Source organism: Panicum virgatum, chromosome 9N, assembly GCF_016808335.1.
Source record: "Panicum virgatum strain AP13 chromosome 9N, P.virgatum_v5, whole genome shotgun sequence".
NCBI lineage: Eukaryota > Viridiplantae > Streptophyta > Magnoliopsida > Poales > Poaceae > Panicum > Panicum virgatum.
Window position 1 is genome coordinate 81,684,212 of NC_053153.1, and position 16,013 is coordinate 81,700,224.

Genomic DNA, 16,013 nt, shown 5'->3' on the forward strand with positions numbered 1-16,013 from the left:
CGTGGTTATTCTGTTGCTCAGCACTAACTGTTACCCCAAATTCCCCTATATATATGCAACATTGCTGAATGGCTAGATCTCAACACTGCTGTAAGCTTGCACCTTCTGCACTTGATTCTCAGCCATCATCCTCCTTGTCTCCTCTGCAGACTGCCACTCTCCATCTCCAGCATAGGCATTCGACAGTGATACGTAGGTGCCGTCGCTGCTTGGCGCCATTCTCAGGATCTGCTCTGCTGCAAGCACGCCAAGTTCTTTGTTCCCATGGATCCGGCAGCCATTCATCAGAGACCTCCATACTGCAGGCCATGGCTGAAATGGCATTGCTTCTATGACATCTTTCGCTTCGCTGACGAGCCCTTTTCGCGCCAGGAGATCGACCAGGCAGGAGTAGTTGGCCCTTGTCGGATGCACGCCGTGTGCAAACAGCATGGAACTGAACAGCAGCTTTCCCTCCTCGACTTGCCCAAGATGACTGCAAGCTGAGATGACCGCGACGAACGTAGCTGGTGTTGGAGCCAATTGTAGTTCTTCCATCTCTCGGTACAGCCTGAGGACTTGATGGATCAGACCATGGTTGGCATAAGCTGTCAGCATGGTGTTGTACAGTATGGTGTCATTAGTTACCAACGAAACATCAGTGAACACACTTTCAGCAGCAGTAACATCGCCACACTTTGCATACGCATCAACCAAGGCGCTTGCCACACAGAAGTGCTTGCTATACCCTGCCCTGACAACGAGGGAATGGATGCATCTGCATTGCCCTATCAATGCTGCGTTTGCACAAGCGTTCAGGATGGTAGCCAGGATGAACTCATCAGGCTCCTGTGTGCACTCATCTCTGAACAAAGTGAAAAGGTAAAGGGCCTCATCGTTCAGGCCATGCTTCAAGAATGCAGAGATGGTGACTCCCCATGATACCAAATCCATCTTGCCAGTGTCCTCGATGACTTTCAGTGAACCATGAACCGAACCAAGGGTTGCCTTTACTTTGATTAGTGAAGTCGAGACGAACTGACATGATGCAAACCCATGTTTCAGAATACATGCGTGGATCTGCTCATGGTTTCTTGAGTCGTGAGCTTGTTGGAATGCAGACAAAACAGCTGGATAGGTGAACTCATCTGGTTTTGATCCAAAGCAGAGCAAGCTGCGGAAGAGCTTCATTACATCTTCAGAACTACTGTGCAGACCATAACCTGCAATCATCTCGTTCCATGTCATAATATTTCTGACACTGAGATTACTGAAGAAGCCATAAGCAGAGTGGAGCAGACCACATCTAGACAGCATGTTGATGACCGCATTCGCTACAAGTAGTTTCTCAGAGTAGCCATGACGATAGGCAAGTCCTGAAGACCGAGGGAGGTGTTCTCCTTAGCACCACAGAGCCTCAGCATGACAGATTGTTATCGCCATAAATTAACAGGATTAATTTATGGGCCGAAAGCAAGATGGGCTTAAAGCAAAAAATTGAAGAAGGCTTGTAAATCGACTTCTGCGTGAGCATTTGGGCCACATGGGCCATGTATCTTTAGATTTAGTTTAAGATTAGAGATAGAGTCCGATCGGGACAAGATTAGTTTAAATTGTTTCCTAAGTCTCCGGACTATAAATATGTACCCTATGTTATTCATAAAAGAAAGAACGTCATCACGTCTCGCAAACAACAATCTCGGCGCATCGCCACCCCTAATCCTAGGGTTTCATCCAAGTAAGCGTCATGCTGCCCTGATCGCTTCTCGCGATCAGGGCAGCGTTGTTCTCGCTTTTACCTTGGTATTACTCGTACTGAAGCGTTTTTATGGCGAGTAGTACTAGTTATCTCGATGTTCGTAGCATGACTTTTAGTAGATCTGTCGTGCTTTGTTGTTTATCATCTACGAATATCATCTTGTCTTTACGCGATCATGTCATCATCTTATGCTAGCTCTTGTTGCATAGAGTTAGCTGCGTAAAGGCAACACCCTGCTTCTTTTACATCTAGTAGATCTAATCTGTTATGGTTTGCTCTTATCTCTAAGAGTTGGCGTAATATCTATTAGATTAGGCCTTGCAAACGGGTTGGATGATCTGGTGGTGTACTAGATGCTTTATCTTAGCCTTAATAGGGATCGTTCCGGGAATCGGCTCTTGCTAGTTTTTAGGCCTCTGTTTTGGGTTATGGTTTAGTTATCTGTTACGTTCATTAGGCCCAGTCACGTGTAGGACGTTCCGATCTAGCAGTGAAGCTTTTACCATCGTGGATTAGATTAATTAAATTTAATTGAAGCAGCTTTACAGTTATTCGCTTTATTTATCAATATCCGGATGTAAACAGATCCAATCTGACACCGGGACTCGATCGGCTCCTTAAAGCCGATGCAAGAGTCGTCCCGGGGAGCCGATCACGGCTCGGACTTACGTTTCCACGTGTTTGTGTATGCAGGCTAATCGTTGCAAGCACGTTCACACCTTCCTGATCGGGTATAGGTCAGGTGGCACGCCCTACGTCTTCACAAGCCGCGGCGTGTGCTGGAATTGCGGGCCGTCGACGAGGGAGCAGTGCCTGCCAGCGCCCCGGCAATCTCCCGGCTCTTCGTGTTGCCTGTCGCTGCTCGCCGGTGGGTTTCGACCGACAACACATTCTGGCACGCCCGGTGGGACCTTCATCGACAACAACGCCCGCCGCAGAGATGACAGGAGCTCAGGACCAAGCATCGGTTCTGCCGGTCACCAAACCTGTCACATATGAAGATCTGACTCTGGAACACAAGCAAAAATACGATGAGGCCAAAGCTCAGTTCGAAGCAGATCTCATCGGCTCTTTTGAGAGGACCCGCAACCATGGCATCAGGTGGAAGGGGTTCTCACCGGAGGGCGCTCTCGACAATGTTGATCTGTCTGTGCCGTCAGAGGAGCGCACTAGGGTCCTACGCCAGGAGATGAACTACATGGTGGCTCACACGCTCCATCGGCATTCAGAAAGCCTGGTGAACGAGCTTGAGCGCGTGGCACATCGCGTTGTCCAAGAGGTGATCAAGAACCAGTACTCCCCATCGGGACCAACTCTGGGGAGTCACAAGGGGGAAACTGCATTGCAAACCAAGCCGCCAGTGTCCTACTCGCTCGCGGCAGCAATACAGCAGAATTCGCCGATCTACGTCGTCCACAAGATCGGCGGTGATCCTGGAGAAGGCCAATTCCTCACCGAGCCACCCAAGGAGATCCCGCACGGCTACACGTGCGCCTACATCCCTGACAGCGTCAATCCAACACGCTCGGTGCAGATGGTAAACCCAGGAACTTCTGGAGCAGACGCGGAGAAACAAGCGTGGCTGGCAAAGTACGCTACCGGGCCGAGTGCTGAGCCATCGGCCCCAGGAGTTCTTAGTGTGGAGCAAGTCAGTGCAATACTGAGAGACCAGTTCGGCATCCTGCCCAAGAGAAAAGCGATCGGCTACTCCAAGCCGTATCCAAATGACTACGACTTGATCCCGTTGCCTCCCAAGTATCGGCTTCCTGAGTTCACCAAGTTCAACTAGTCAGAAGGAGCCAGCTCCATAGAGCATGTGAGCCGATACTTAACACAGCTTGGGATGATCTCAGTATCGGATCCTCTGAGGGTCCGGTTCTTCGGCCAATCTCTTACAGGCCCGGCTTTTGGATGGTACGCGTCATTGGCTCCAGACTCAATTCGAACTTGGAGGCAGCTGGAAGATCAGTTCCATACCCAGTATCACTCAGAGGCTGCTGAAGCTGGAATTGCCGACCTCGCCCAAGTCAGGCAGAAGCGAGGAGAGACTATGTCGGAATACATACAGCGCTTCAGAGAAGCCAAGAACCAATGCTACTCATCGCGCATCACAGAGAAGGAGGCAGTGGATTTGGCTGTTCTGGGACTCGCTAAGCCGATTAAGGATCTGGTTTTTCAGTTGGAATTCACCTCTCTGGCACACATGGTGCAGAAGCTTACGGCATATGAGCTTTACCATCCTGAGCTGTACCAGGACAAGTTCAAGCGTCATGTAAACATGGCCCAGGCGGATGAATCTGATGACTCTGGCGAGGAGCAAGAAGTGACCGTGGCAGAGTGGACTCGGGGGGCAAACCCTGTCCCGTGCAAGTGGGTCAAACAGCAGGGGCTTGTGAAGGGCTTCGACTTTGATGTGAACAAAGCAGAGCAGATATTTGATCTGCTCCTCAAAGAAAAATAGCTGAAGCTCCCAGAGAATCACAAGCTACCAACCGCACAAGAGCTGCAGGGAAGGCTGTACTGCAAATGGCACCACTCGTTCACTCATGCCACGGGTTAATGTAAGGAGCCGCGTCGTCAGATCCAATCATCTATCGAGCAAGGCCGATTAATTCTGGCTCAACACACGATGAAGGTTGACACGAAGCCTTTTCCACAAGCCAACGTGGTAGAGTTGTCAGACTTCACTCCTAGGAGCCAGAATTTTTCATTCCAGATCAACATGGCGGGGCCTGTACGCCGTCGTGACGAGCAAAGGAGAGAGGCCGTTTCTGGCAAATGGCCTCAGGATCAAAATGAGCCAGGGCGACAACATATTACTGAAGAGCAAGTGCATTACATCCGCAATCAGCTTCTAGCTTCCGATCGGCTTCTGGAAAAATATGAATATCAGCACAAGTTATGTCGCCGATATCAATCGGAAGAAGAGGAGTACGAGTACCGCACAGGGAGGACGCTGGGAAGGCGCTAGGCTGTACGTGACCACTGGCATTGCCCGTTCTTCAGGTACTACTAGAATTTCGGCATGAGCCGATTGCCCACTATAGATGATTGTCTGGAGTGTAGGCCTCGGACACGCCAGTCAGGCGATACTTCGGTGTTTCGACGCTTGGGGCCCAAAGTGCGTCACAATGAACATGTTGAGCGGTCGACCAGGGGTGATTCCGAGCCAGAAGAAGAAGACGGTGGTGTCCTGACGGGCTTAATCGCTCGCAGAAGCGCAGAGTGCAGCGCTTGCGCAATCTAGAAGAGGCAGAAGCAAAGTACCTTGACGTGCCGAGGAAGGCGCGCCCGGATCTCGCGAAACAAGTCAAGCACCCGCGAAGGGTGGAAAGACGCCCTCCAAGAAAAGAGTGGCGCCCCAAGCAGACAAAAGCCGATAAGAAGCCATCGGCTGATGTGAACATGGTGTTCGTGCTCCCATCAGAGTTCCGGGCACCCCAACCGGAGGATTTGCCTATTACACAGTTGGATCTTGGCCCCCAGCCAATCATCTTCGAGAAGCCAAAGGAAAAAAGCTACAAACATTTGAAGGGGTTGTATCTCAAGGGCTTCATCAACGGTAAACCCGTTAACAGGATGCTGGTTGACACCGGTGCCGCAGTCAACCTGATGCCATATTCGGTGCTGTGCCGCTTGGGGCGTTCTTCTGCCGACCTAATCTAGACCAATGTGATGCTCAATGACTTCAATGGACAACCATCAGAAGCAATGGGGGTTCTTAATGTGGAGTTGACAGTGGGCGGCAAGACGATCCCGACTTCGTTCTTCATCGTCAACAGCAAGAGTATATACACGGTATTGCTTGGGAGGGATTGGATTCACGCCAACTGTTGTATCCCTTCCACAATGCATCAGTATCTCGTCCAATGGGATGGCGATGAAGTGGATGTGGTCCATGTAGATGACTCCAGTGAGGTCTCGCTCGCAGACATGAACGCCTGGGATGCGGAAGGGCAAGAGCCGATCTCAGGGATCGCCCTGGAAGATTGTGATCGGATCGAAGAGACAAAAAACGGACTGAGGCTGGTCTTATCCACTGGCCTCACAGAGTAGACGCATCCTGGCACGCTACGGGGTGTAGTAGAGATAGAGAGGCCAGTCCCAGCGACCGGCCCCAAAAAATAAAAAAAAAATCCTATTTGGGGTCGGAATTGTTACATCATGTACATACGATGGCCTGCTCTGGCAGTTGGCCACTCATCGACTATTTAGTTTCGGATGATGATGGGAGTATAGAAGCGGCCAGCCCATGCGGTTGGCCAAATAATTTTTCTTGTCATCTCCCTGTGTTTGCCGCGGATCTCGTGGATAACGAAGACTCACCTGCATTCGCAGCTGGTTTTTCAAACGACGGCAAGCTGGGATACGGGTTCACGTCAGCTAATGATTTGGAAGAGGTTGACATCGGTCCTGGGGATAAGCCACGGCCGTCATTTATCAGCAAGAAGTTAGATCCGGTCTTGCGTGAGGAGATGATTGCACTGCTGAAAGAGTACCGGGATTGTTTTGCATGGGACTACACCGAGATGCCCGGTCTAGACAGAAGTATTGTCGAGCATCGGCTCCCGCTCAAGAAAGGGTTTCGGCCGTTTCAGCAACGAGCACGTCAGATGAAGGCCAAAGTCCTAGAAGAAGTCAAGAAAGAGGTGGAGAAGATGTTGGATGCTGGGTTCATCAGGCCTTGCCGGTATGCAGAATAGATCTCTAGCATGGTACCGGTACAAAAGAATGATGGCCGATGGCGTGTCTGCGTCGATTTTAGAGATCTCAATAGAGCGACGCCAAAGGACGAATACCCGATGCCTGTTGCAGAGACATTGATCAACGCAGCTGCCGGCCACAAAATGATGAGTTTTATGGACGGTAATGCCAGCTACAACCAGATCTTCATGGCCCCAGAAGACGTAAACAAGACCGCGTTCAGAGTACCAGGTGCGGTCGGCTTGTTCGAATATTTAGTTATGACCTTTGGACTGAAAAATGCCGGTGCAACGTACCAACGTGCCATGAATTATATTTTTCATGATCTCATCAGCAAACTGGTAGAAATTTATATTGATGATGTCGTGGTCAAATCCAAATCAGCTGGGGGGCACCTGGAAGATCTGCGTCAAGTCTTGGAGCGGACTCGACGGTTTGGGCTCAAAATGAACCCAAAGAAGTGTGCCTTTGGAGTATCGACCGGTCAATTTTTGGGATTCCTGGTGCACGAACGGGGAATCGAGATCGGCTTGAAGAGTCAAGAAGCTGTAAAAACGATGAAGCCACCAACCACGAAGAAAGAGTTGCAGAAGCTCATTGGTAAAATTAACTTTGTCAGACGATTTATTTCTAATCTGTCTGGGCGCATTGAACCGTTCATGGGTTTAGTGAAGATCAAATCCGATGATGAGTTTCGCTGGGGGGCAGAACAGCAGCAAGCTTTCGATGAAATCAAAGAATATTTATCAAAGCCTCCAGTGTTGGTTCCTCCTCAGCAAGATAGGCCGTTCTACGTGTACCTATCCGTGGGTGACACTTCGATTGCTTCGGTGTTAGTCCAGAAGCACGACGGCCAGGAGAGGGTGGTTTTCTACCTCAGCAGGCGCATATTAGACGCCGAGACCAGGTATCCTGAGATCGAGAAGCTTTGCCTTTGCTTATTCTTTACATGTACAAAGCTTCGTCATATTTTGCTCTCGGCGGAAACAATTGTCATATGCAAATCGGATGTCATAAAGCATATGCTGTCGGCTTCTCTCCTGAAAGGCTAGCTTGGAAAATGGATGTTTGCATTGTCAGAGTTCGATATTCGATATCAGCCTGCGAAAGCAGTCAAAGGACAGGCACTGGCAGATCTTGTTGCAGATAGGATCAGCACTGATATAGCTGCACTATTTATTCGTGCTTGGGCTATGTTTTTTGACGGATCGGGTTGTGATGATGGGTGCGGTGTGGGAATTCTGTTGGTGTCTCCTCGAGGGGTGACTTACTCCTTCTCCATCAGGATGACTGCCCCATGCACCAATAATTTGGTGGAATATGAAGCCGTTCGCAAAGGGATGGAACTGCTCCTCGAAGCTAGTGCAGAAGCGGTGGAAATATTTGGAGATTCCAAGCTAGTGATTTCTCAGCTCACGGAAGAATATAGATACGAGAGCGAGGCTCTTTTTCCGATATGGATGCAGTGCCGTGAGTTGATGTCACAATTCAGGTACATCAATTTCCACTGGTTACGCAGGACTCTGAACAATGAAGCTAATGATTTGGCACAGATGGCTTCTGGGTACAAGGAAACAGCCGATGGAGTCGATGTAGAAGTTCAGTTTCTAGAACCCGGAGACTGGAGAGCCGATATCTTCAGTTACTTGAAGGATTCGGCTCGGGGGGCACCCAGAAGGATAAGACTCAAGGCCATGAAGTATGTTCTGATAGGGGATGACATGTTCTACAGGACCTTGGAAGGACTACTGCTTAAATGTCTGGGACCTTCAGAGTCAAATCAGCTCTTGCATGAGGTTCATAAAGGAGTCTACGGTACTCATCAATCGGCTCATAAGATGAAGTGGCTGATTAGGCGATCGGGCTATTACTGGCCCACTATGCTTGAAGATTGCTTCAAATATTACAAAGGATGTCAGGCATGTCAGAGGTTTGGCAAAATTCAGATAGTGCCAGCATCAGTAATGAATCCTATCATCAAACCGTGGTCATTCAGAGGTTGGGCCATGGACATGATTGGTCAGATCAACCCGTCGTCTAGCAAGGGTCACCAATGGGTCTTAGCTGCTACAGATTATTTCACAAAGTGGGTAGAGCCAGTGCCCATGAGGTCAGTAGCGTCAAAAGATGTGATCAGTTTTGTCAAAGAGCACATCATTCACAGATTTGGGATCCCTCAGACCATTACGACCGATGGAGGATCGGTCTTTATATCAGAGGAATTTAGGAAGTTCGCCGATGACATGGGAATTAAGCTGATCAGATCATCTCCATATTATGCCCAGGCCAATGGACAAGCTGAAGCATCCAACCAGAGCCTCATCAAGCTCATAAAGAGAAAGATCGATGAATATCCTAGGCACTGGCATGAGGTGTTGTCAGAAGCTTTGTGGGCCTATCGTATTTCATGTCACGGGTCTGCCAAGACATCGCCGTACCATTTAGTCTACGGCCAAGACGCTGTGTTACCATGGGAAATCACGGCTGGATCAAGGCGTGTCGAGTTCCAGAACGATCTGACAACTGAACAATATGCAGCCTTGATGAACGATAATGTGGAGGATCTGACAGAGCTAAGGTTTTGGTCGCTGGAGAAAATCAAGGAAAATAAGGCTAAAGTTGCTCGTGCGTACAACAAGAAGGTCAAACCAAAGAATTTCCAGGTTGGAGACTTGGTTTGGGAGGCAGTATTGCCATTGGGAATTAAAGATAAAAAGTTTGGTAAATGGTCTCCAACTTGGCATGGGCCGTACAAGATTGATCAGATTTTGCCTGGGAATGCATACATGCTCGAGGAATTGGACGGCGTCAAGTTTCCTGTTGCTGTTAATGGTCAACACCTCAAGAAGTACTTTCCGAGCATGTGGGAAAGCGAGTAACAAGAGCCGATGAGATCCATTTGGCTGTACTGAGATAGGCCAACACGTTGAGTTGGCCGGTAAAAAAAAGAAAAGAAAAGAGATAGGCCAACACGTTGAGTTGGCCGGTAAAAAAAAGAATGAGAAGCCAACACATTGAGTTGGCTAGTAAAAATACATATGAGAAGCAAGACAGCCGATGTCTAACCATCGACTTAAGATGTTTTAAATGAGTACAAGTTTCAGGTTTAACAGGCCACATCAAATGTTTCCTGAACAGTTCTACTAGTTCAGGAATTTTTATATGGCATGGATGGCGTTCGCATGTACAGCATCAGCTCTTGCAATGATTTCTTCGTCGTCCTTGTCATCACCTGATATTATCTGTCGACTCAAGGTGCTTATCTCTGCAAACTCTGCCTGTATTTGTTCAGCCATTTCTTGGGCTTCCTGCCTAGAGTTTGCGATCAAAGCTTTCTCCTCTTGGATTAGTCTTTGGGTAGTGCGGACCTTTTCTTCAAGTTCAATCAGTTCCTTTTCCAAGAGGTTGAGTCATCTTGTGTTCTCGGAGATATCAGCTTTAGCATCCAGAGTTGCTTTCTTTTGGTTGAGGGCTTTGCACTTTTGAGCTATGTCAGTTTTCAGAAAGACTTGAGAATGACGTGCTTCTATTCTTTGTTGAGCTGCCTTCGCCTCTGCCCAAAAGAAAGGAAGATGGCCGGCTGGCCAGAGTTTGACTCGAAGTAATTCTGGAAGCTGGGATTCTATCTGCTCAAGAATTTCTTTTATCTTGCTGGAATCATCAACCAGAGCAGTGATCGGAGCAGATAATAGATCCTTGATGAGTTGAAGCTGATTTGCCAAGTTAGCCGATTGCTGCAGAGATGGTGTTTTTGTTCCAGGGGCAATCAGACCCATCGATGCCGGGTTGAAGGAAAGTAAACATGAAATATCAAAGCCCTATGGACATATCTAAAGTTAGAGCGAGATGCATTTATGAAGCTATCGGCTGGTTTAGAATTGGTTCTCATAAAAGTTACCTGTTCTGAACAAGAAGTAATGATCGGTTCAGGTGTAGCCGATCCGGTTGGATTGGAGGTGACAACAGGGGTTTCGACTGTGTTAGCCTGTTCGTCATGCACATCCGTTAGAGTATTTAAAGTCTCAGTTGCTCCAGTGTCAGCTTCATGAACAATGACCTCGTGTTGTGCTGGGCTACTGGTTTCAAGGATGTCTTCAGCTGCGTCCTGGAAATAGAATTACAGTCAACCAGAGTACATGTGTGTGCAATAATAAAGAAGAAGTTTTAGAATGATGAACTACCTGGTTGGTGTTGGACTCTGATGGACTCGGGGAAGCTGGTGCTGGTTTCTTGATGACACGCCTCGTGATCATCTTCCTTTTCTTGGTCAAGACTCGGGGGGGCAACGCTTGCAGAAGCTTGTCTTCGTTTGGAAGCCGACTGAAGTAAGTCTGGCTGAATAGTCATTATCACTTTCTTCATTGATGATGATCCTTTGCAGAAGTGTACATTAGGAGCAGTTGGAAGAAAGTGGAATGGCTCCCCATCGCTGGTCATAGGTTCTGGACCATCCTGTTGCTGCTAACAGGGTGAGCAGGATTAGTCAAGTAAAGGAGTGGATGATTTAGAAAGGGTAAAGTGCATAAATTCAGTACCTCTTCCTCGGGGATTACATATTCAGGATCAATTTGCTGCAGTCGAGGACCTAGAGCTTTTCTGAAAACATGGTTTTCCACATTCCCCACTATGTGCTAAAATCGATCGATGAAGGATCAAAGGATAGATCGGCTGGTATTTGAATGCGGAGGTCATCGAACATGTTGTAGCATCTTGAGCTGGTGAGACCATCAGGCAGATCGGTTCTGCTCTCCACCAAGTGGTGAATATGGAAGTGGGGAGGGACTTGTCCTAGGCCGAATTGCCGAGCTGCTATGACTGGTTGGTAAGATTCATAACCTGGCTTGATAATTCTATTAGAGGTGCTAATGCCAATAGGAAGGAAGCCAGGTCGGATCATTAAAGAGTATAAATGCCGAGTGTTGTTGTCATCGGCAAAGTTGTCTAATCTGAAGGCAGTTGGGTTTTCAAAGGATTCAGATTCAGTGAATGGGAAATAGAGTGGATTATCCAATCCTTTGTAGAAGACTCTGAACCAGTTTGTTGCATCTGCTGAATTCAGTTTATTGCCAGGGAGACTAAATAAAGCTTGGCCATAGCTAGTACATCTAATTGGTTTGTCACTCTCATCAGGAAAAGAGTTCTTGGTTAGGCCTTGGAAGTTCGGAATCTGGTGCTGAAAGTACAGTTGTGCCCACAACTGAATAAACCACCAAGGGCCTCCAGTTCTCAATTTCTTTTGGTTAAGCAAGTTAGATGTCATCAAATAGAGATATCTGTAGGTTTCTCCAAGAAAAAGTTTGCCTAGGCCGATGTGATTGCCATGGGCCAGGTGATAGGCCAAGGGAAGATAGTTTTTAGTTGGAGCTAAAGAAGGGCCATAGAAGATGAAGTGCTCTAGCCAAAGATTTAAGAAGGCTGTGTGTTCCTTCTCAGTCACTGGACCTTTTGTTTTCATGTGCTGATTCATGTAAGTGCCCCAGTTTGTGCAGTTAACTTTGGAAGAAAGTTTGAAGGGGACTTCTGCCATTTTGTGGGCAGCTGGATTAGGAGATCCAATGTCTAAGCCAGTGATCATGGTGACATCTAGCAGAGTGGGAGTCATGGATCCATGACCAAAGAGGAAACAGTTCAGAGCATCGGACCAGAAATAGCCGATAGTTTTCAGAAGATTTTCATCTTTGTCAAGTGGAGACAATGATAAGCTAAGTGCATCGGCTATGTTCAAATCCTGCCACAAGGGCATATAATCTTTTGCTACTCTGCGGTACCATGTAATCCAGCTCTAAGGAGGGTTAGGCCAGGCTCTTAAGCAGTCGGCCCAGAGGTTCAAATCAATGTTTTGACTCACAAAAGGGATCCTATTTGCTTCACAAGAGATCAAATCTATGGGATTTTCATAGGTTTGTGGGCCAAGACATAAAGATTTTGGATTGGAGGGATGCGGCAGAAGGATATCTGACACCTGAAGTTCAGAAATTCAGAAGTATGCATATGGTGTCATGTTTCAGAGTTTAGCGTTTCAGAAGCTTAATAAGCTGAGGAGTATTAAAAGAATCAGGCTGAATATTACCTTCAGGCTGCAGATTGCCGCATCATCAACGGTAGGATTTGTTGTCTGAGCTGCAGAGTCTGCCATAGTTCAGATCCATTGACTTGGGGTTTGGTTGCTGTGGGCTCTGATTCGAATTCTGGATGCTTGAGGAGTTCTTGCTCGAATTTGTAGAGCTGGGTTTTCGAATTACGCTCGGATTTGAGAGCTTGTTTCGAGTTCGGTTCAAGGTGGAAGTGTGACTCTACTCTTGTGCGGGTTGCTTCTAGTTCGAATTTCGTCGGCTCTTGGATATTTATAGAAGCTTGATGCGTTGCCATCGGCTTTTTGGAAAGTAAAATACAGAATTGGAGGAAATTGATTTCATTAATAGAAAAGTCATTACAAGGAAAGCCGATTGTTACAAAGGAATTAATCTTTCGGCTTTGTGATCCTACCCCTACGATGCTACCTACTTCTACTGCTCGTAGGTACCTAGTACCTACGGCGTTTGGGGCTTCGGGCCAGCGCATCCCCGCTGCCGTCGTCGTCGTCACTGTCGTCGTCGTCGTCGTCACTGCCGAAGGCGCTGCTGCCGCCTTCGGACCCAAAGTCGCTCCAACCATCGCCGCCGCCGCTGTTCTCTTCTTTGCTGTCCTCCTCGGAGGACCCGAGGAACCGAAAGGGCTTTCCGCCCATCGGCTCGTCATCGTCGGAGGGGGAGTCGATCTCCTCTTCCGAGGAGGAGTCGACTCCGTCCGAAGAAGGGTCTTCCTCGTCGCTGTTCTCCGACTCCTCTTGGAACAGGAGCCGGAGGTCTTCTCCCTCGGTCTTGGGCTCGTCTTCCTCGGAGACGGTCCCGAAGTCGAACTCCTCTGCATCCCAGTGCAGAGGAGCCAGCGCTTCATACACTGCAGTTGGGTCCCACTCCGGCGTTGGCTCCCGACTCTCCAGGATGGAGTCGGTGGAAGAAGCAGGGAGGGGGGGAAGAAGAAGGAGAAGAGGAGGAGGAAGAGTCTCCAAAGGAGTTGGAGTCAGAGGAGGAAGAGATCTCCATGGCTATTGGTGTTGGAGGACTGGGGTTTTCTGCACTACTGGCTTGGGAGGAAGAAGGAGTTTGCCGTGAAGAAGAGCCGATTCGGGGTGAGATTAAATAGTGAAAAGACGGAAGACGGACTGGCAGTTTCACGTTCTACGAGGAGCCAGTTGCAGATACATTGCGTCTTCTTTGGTGGTTGCAGTGTGTTTAATGAGCATTAACGGGAAGATGATGCGACAGAGTAGTTTTGGAACTATCATTGCCAAAACAAGGGGGCATGTGTTATCGCCATAAATTAACAGGATTAATTTATGGGCCGAAAGCAAGATGGGCTTAAAGCAGAAGATTGAAGAAGGCTTGTAAATCGGCTCCTGCGTGAGCATTTGGGTCCCATGGGCCATGTATCTTTAGATTTAGTTTAAGATTAGAGATAAAGTCCGATCGGGACAAGATTAGTTTAGATTGTTTCCCAAGTCTTCGGACTATAAATATATACCCTATGTTATTCATAAAAGAAAGAACGTCATCACGTCTCGCAAACAACAATCTCGGCGCATCGCCACCCCTAATCCTAGGGTTTCATCCAAGTAAGCGCCATGCTGCCCTGATCGCTTCTCGCGATCAGGGCAGCGTTGTTCTTGCTTTTACCTTGGTATTACTCGTACTGAAGCGTTTTTGATGGCGAGTAGTACTAGTTATCTCGATGTTCATAGCACGGCTTTTAGTAGATCTATTGTGCTTTGTTGCTTATCATCTACGAATATCATGTTGTCTTTACGCGATCATGTCATCATCTTATGCTAGCTCTTGTTGCATAGAGTTAGCTGCGTAAAGTCAACACCCTGCTTCTTTTACGCCTAGTAGATCTAATCTGTTATGGTTTGCTCTTATCTCTAAGAGTTGGCATAATATCTGTTAGATTAGGCTTTGCAAACGGGTTGGATGATCCGGTGGTGTACTAGATGCTTTATCTTAGCCTTAATAGGGATCGTTCCGGGAATCGACTCTTGCTAGTTCTTAGGCCTCTGTTTTGGGTTATGGTATAGTTATCTGTTACGTTCATTAGGCCCAGTCACGTGTAGGACGTTCCGATCTAGCAGTGAAGCTTTTACCATCGTGGATTAGATTAATTAAATTTAATTGAAGCAGTTTTATAGTTATTCGCTTTATTTATCAATATCCGGATGTAAACAGATCCAATCTGACAACGGGACTCGATCGGCTCCTTAAAGCCGATGCAAGAGTCATCCCGGGGAGCCGACCACGGCTCGGACTTATGTTTCCACGTGTTTGTGTATGCAGGCTAATCGTTGCAAGCACGTTCGCACCTTCCTGATCGGGTATAGGTCAGGTGGCACGCCCTGCGTCTTCACAAGCCGCGGCGTGTGCTGGAATTGCGGGCCGTCGACGATGGAGCAGTGCCTGCCAGCGCCCCGGCAACCTCCCGGCTCTTCGTGTTGCCTGTCGCTGCTCGCCGGTGGGTTTCGACCGACAACACAGATAATGTAACTTGGTTAGGTTTACAACCATATAGTGACATGTCGACAAAGCAGTCTGTAGCTGCCTTCACTTCCTCATCATTGGCAAGACCGGAAATTACCGTGTTCCAGGAGACAGTGTCCTTTTGCCGAATCTTACCAAAGATAGCTATGGCCATGTCCTGCTCTGAAGTACATATCAACAAGCGCGTTCATCACTGAAGTACTGGATTCGAACCTGTTGTGGATGACAAGACCATGTAGCTGCCGCCCAAAATTCAACTCGCTGTTGATCGAAGAAGCCTTTACAGCTGAAATATAGGTGAAAACATCAGGCCTTATTCCACAGCGATGCAGCTGAACCACTGTCCTCATCGCATCACATGCGTATCCATTCGAGATATAAGCCTCCAACATCGCATTCCAGCATGCCAGGTCTCTGAAAACAATGCCTGCAAACACGTGCTCCGCAGCAGCAGTACGCCCATGCCTGGCATACATTAGCATCAACGAGCTTCCCACATAAGGATTGACATCCAGGCCAGCTTTGACAGCGAGGCCATGAACGGAAAGGCCGAGCCTGGCGTTGGCCACCGCTGACTGGCAACAAGCACCGAGCGCGCTGGCGAGAGCGAACTCGTTGGGGCAGAGGCCGTTGCCGAGCATGGAGACAAACAGCTGGAGGCCCAGGTCAGGCGCGGCGTTGCGCACGGAGCCGGACACCATGGCGGTCCAGGAGAAAAGGTTCCGGTGCGACATTTCGTCGAACACGCGGAGCGCGCCGGCGAGGTGGCCGCGCCTCTTGTAGAAGATGAGGAGGTGGTTCGTGGTGAAGGTGCCGGCGGACACGCCGAGCTTTATGCACTGTGCGTGGAGCCCTGAGCCCGTGGCGAGGGATGGTGGAGAGGTGAAGGAAGACGAGGAGTAGGCAATGGAGGAGAGGGCATGGGCGATGGCGAAGGGGTCCCTCTCCCTGGTGGGAGTGGGAGTGGGAGTGGGAGTGGAGCCGGCGAGGGTGGAGAGCAT

At 48.6% G+C, this 16,013-nt stretch overlaps 2 protein-coding genes across 2 annotated transcripts; both read right to left on the reverse strand.

Annotated features, from left to right (window-relative positions):
- Positions 1-72: 72 nt before the first annotated feature.
- On the reverse strand, positions 73-1,212 carry LOC120689417 (pentatricopeptide repeat-containing protein At4g21065-like). The gene has a single exon (XM_039971698.1). It carries the CDS (start codon positions 1,210-1,212, stop codon positions 73-75), a length of 1,140 nt encoding a protein of 379 aa, XP_039827632.1.
- Positions 1,213-15,143: 13,931 nt separating this feature from the next.
- Positions 15,144-16,013, reverse strand: LOC120689418 (putative pentatricopeptide repeat-containing protein At3g15130). The gene has a single exon (XM_039971699.1). The coding sequence runs from the start codon at positions 16,011-16,013 to the stop codon at positions 15,144-15,146; it is 870 nt and encodes a 289-aa protein (XP_039827633.1).

Excerpts from the sequence above, each read along its gene's own strand:
- LOC120689418 (XM_039971699.1), bottom strand. The coding sequence starts at position 16,013 with ATGCTCTCCACCCTCGCCGGCTCCACTCCCACTCCCACTCCCACTCCC.
- LOC120689417 (XM_039971698.1), bottom strand. The coding sequence starts at position 1,212 with ATGATTGCAGGTTATGGTCTGCACAGTAGTTCTGAAGATGTAATGAAG.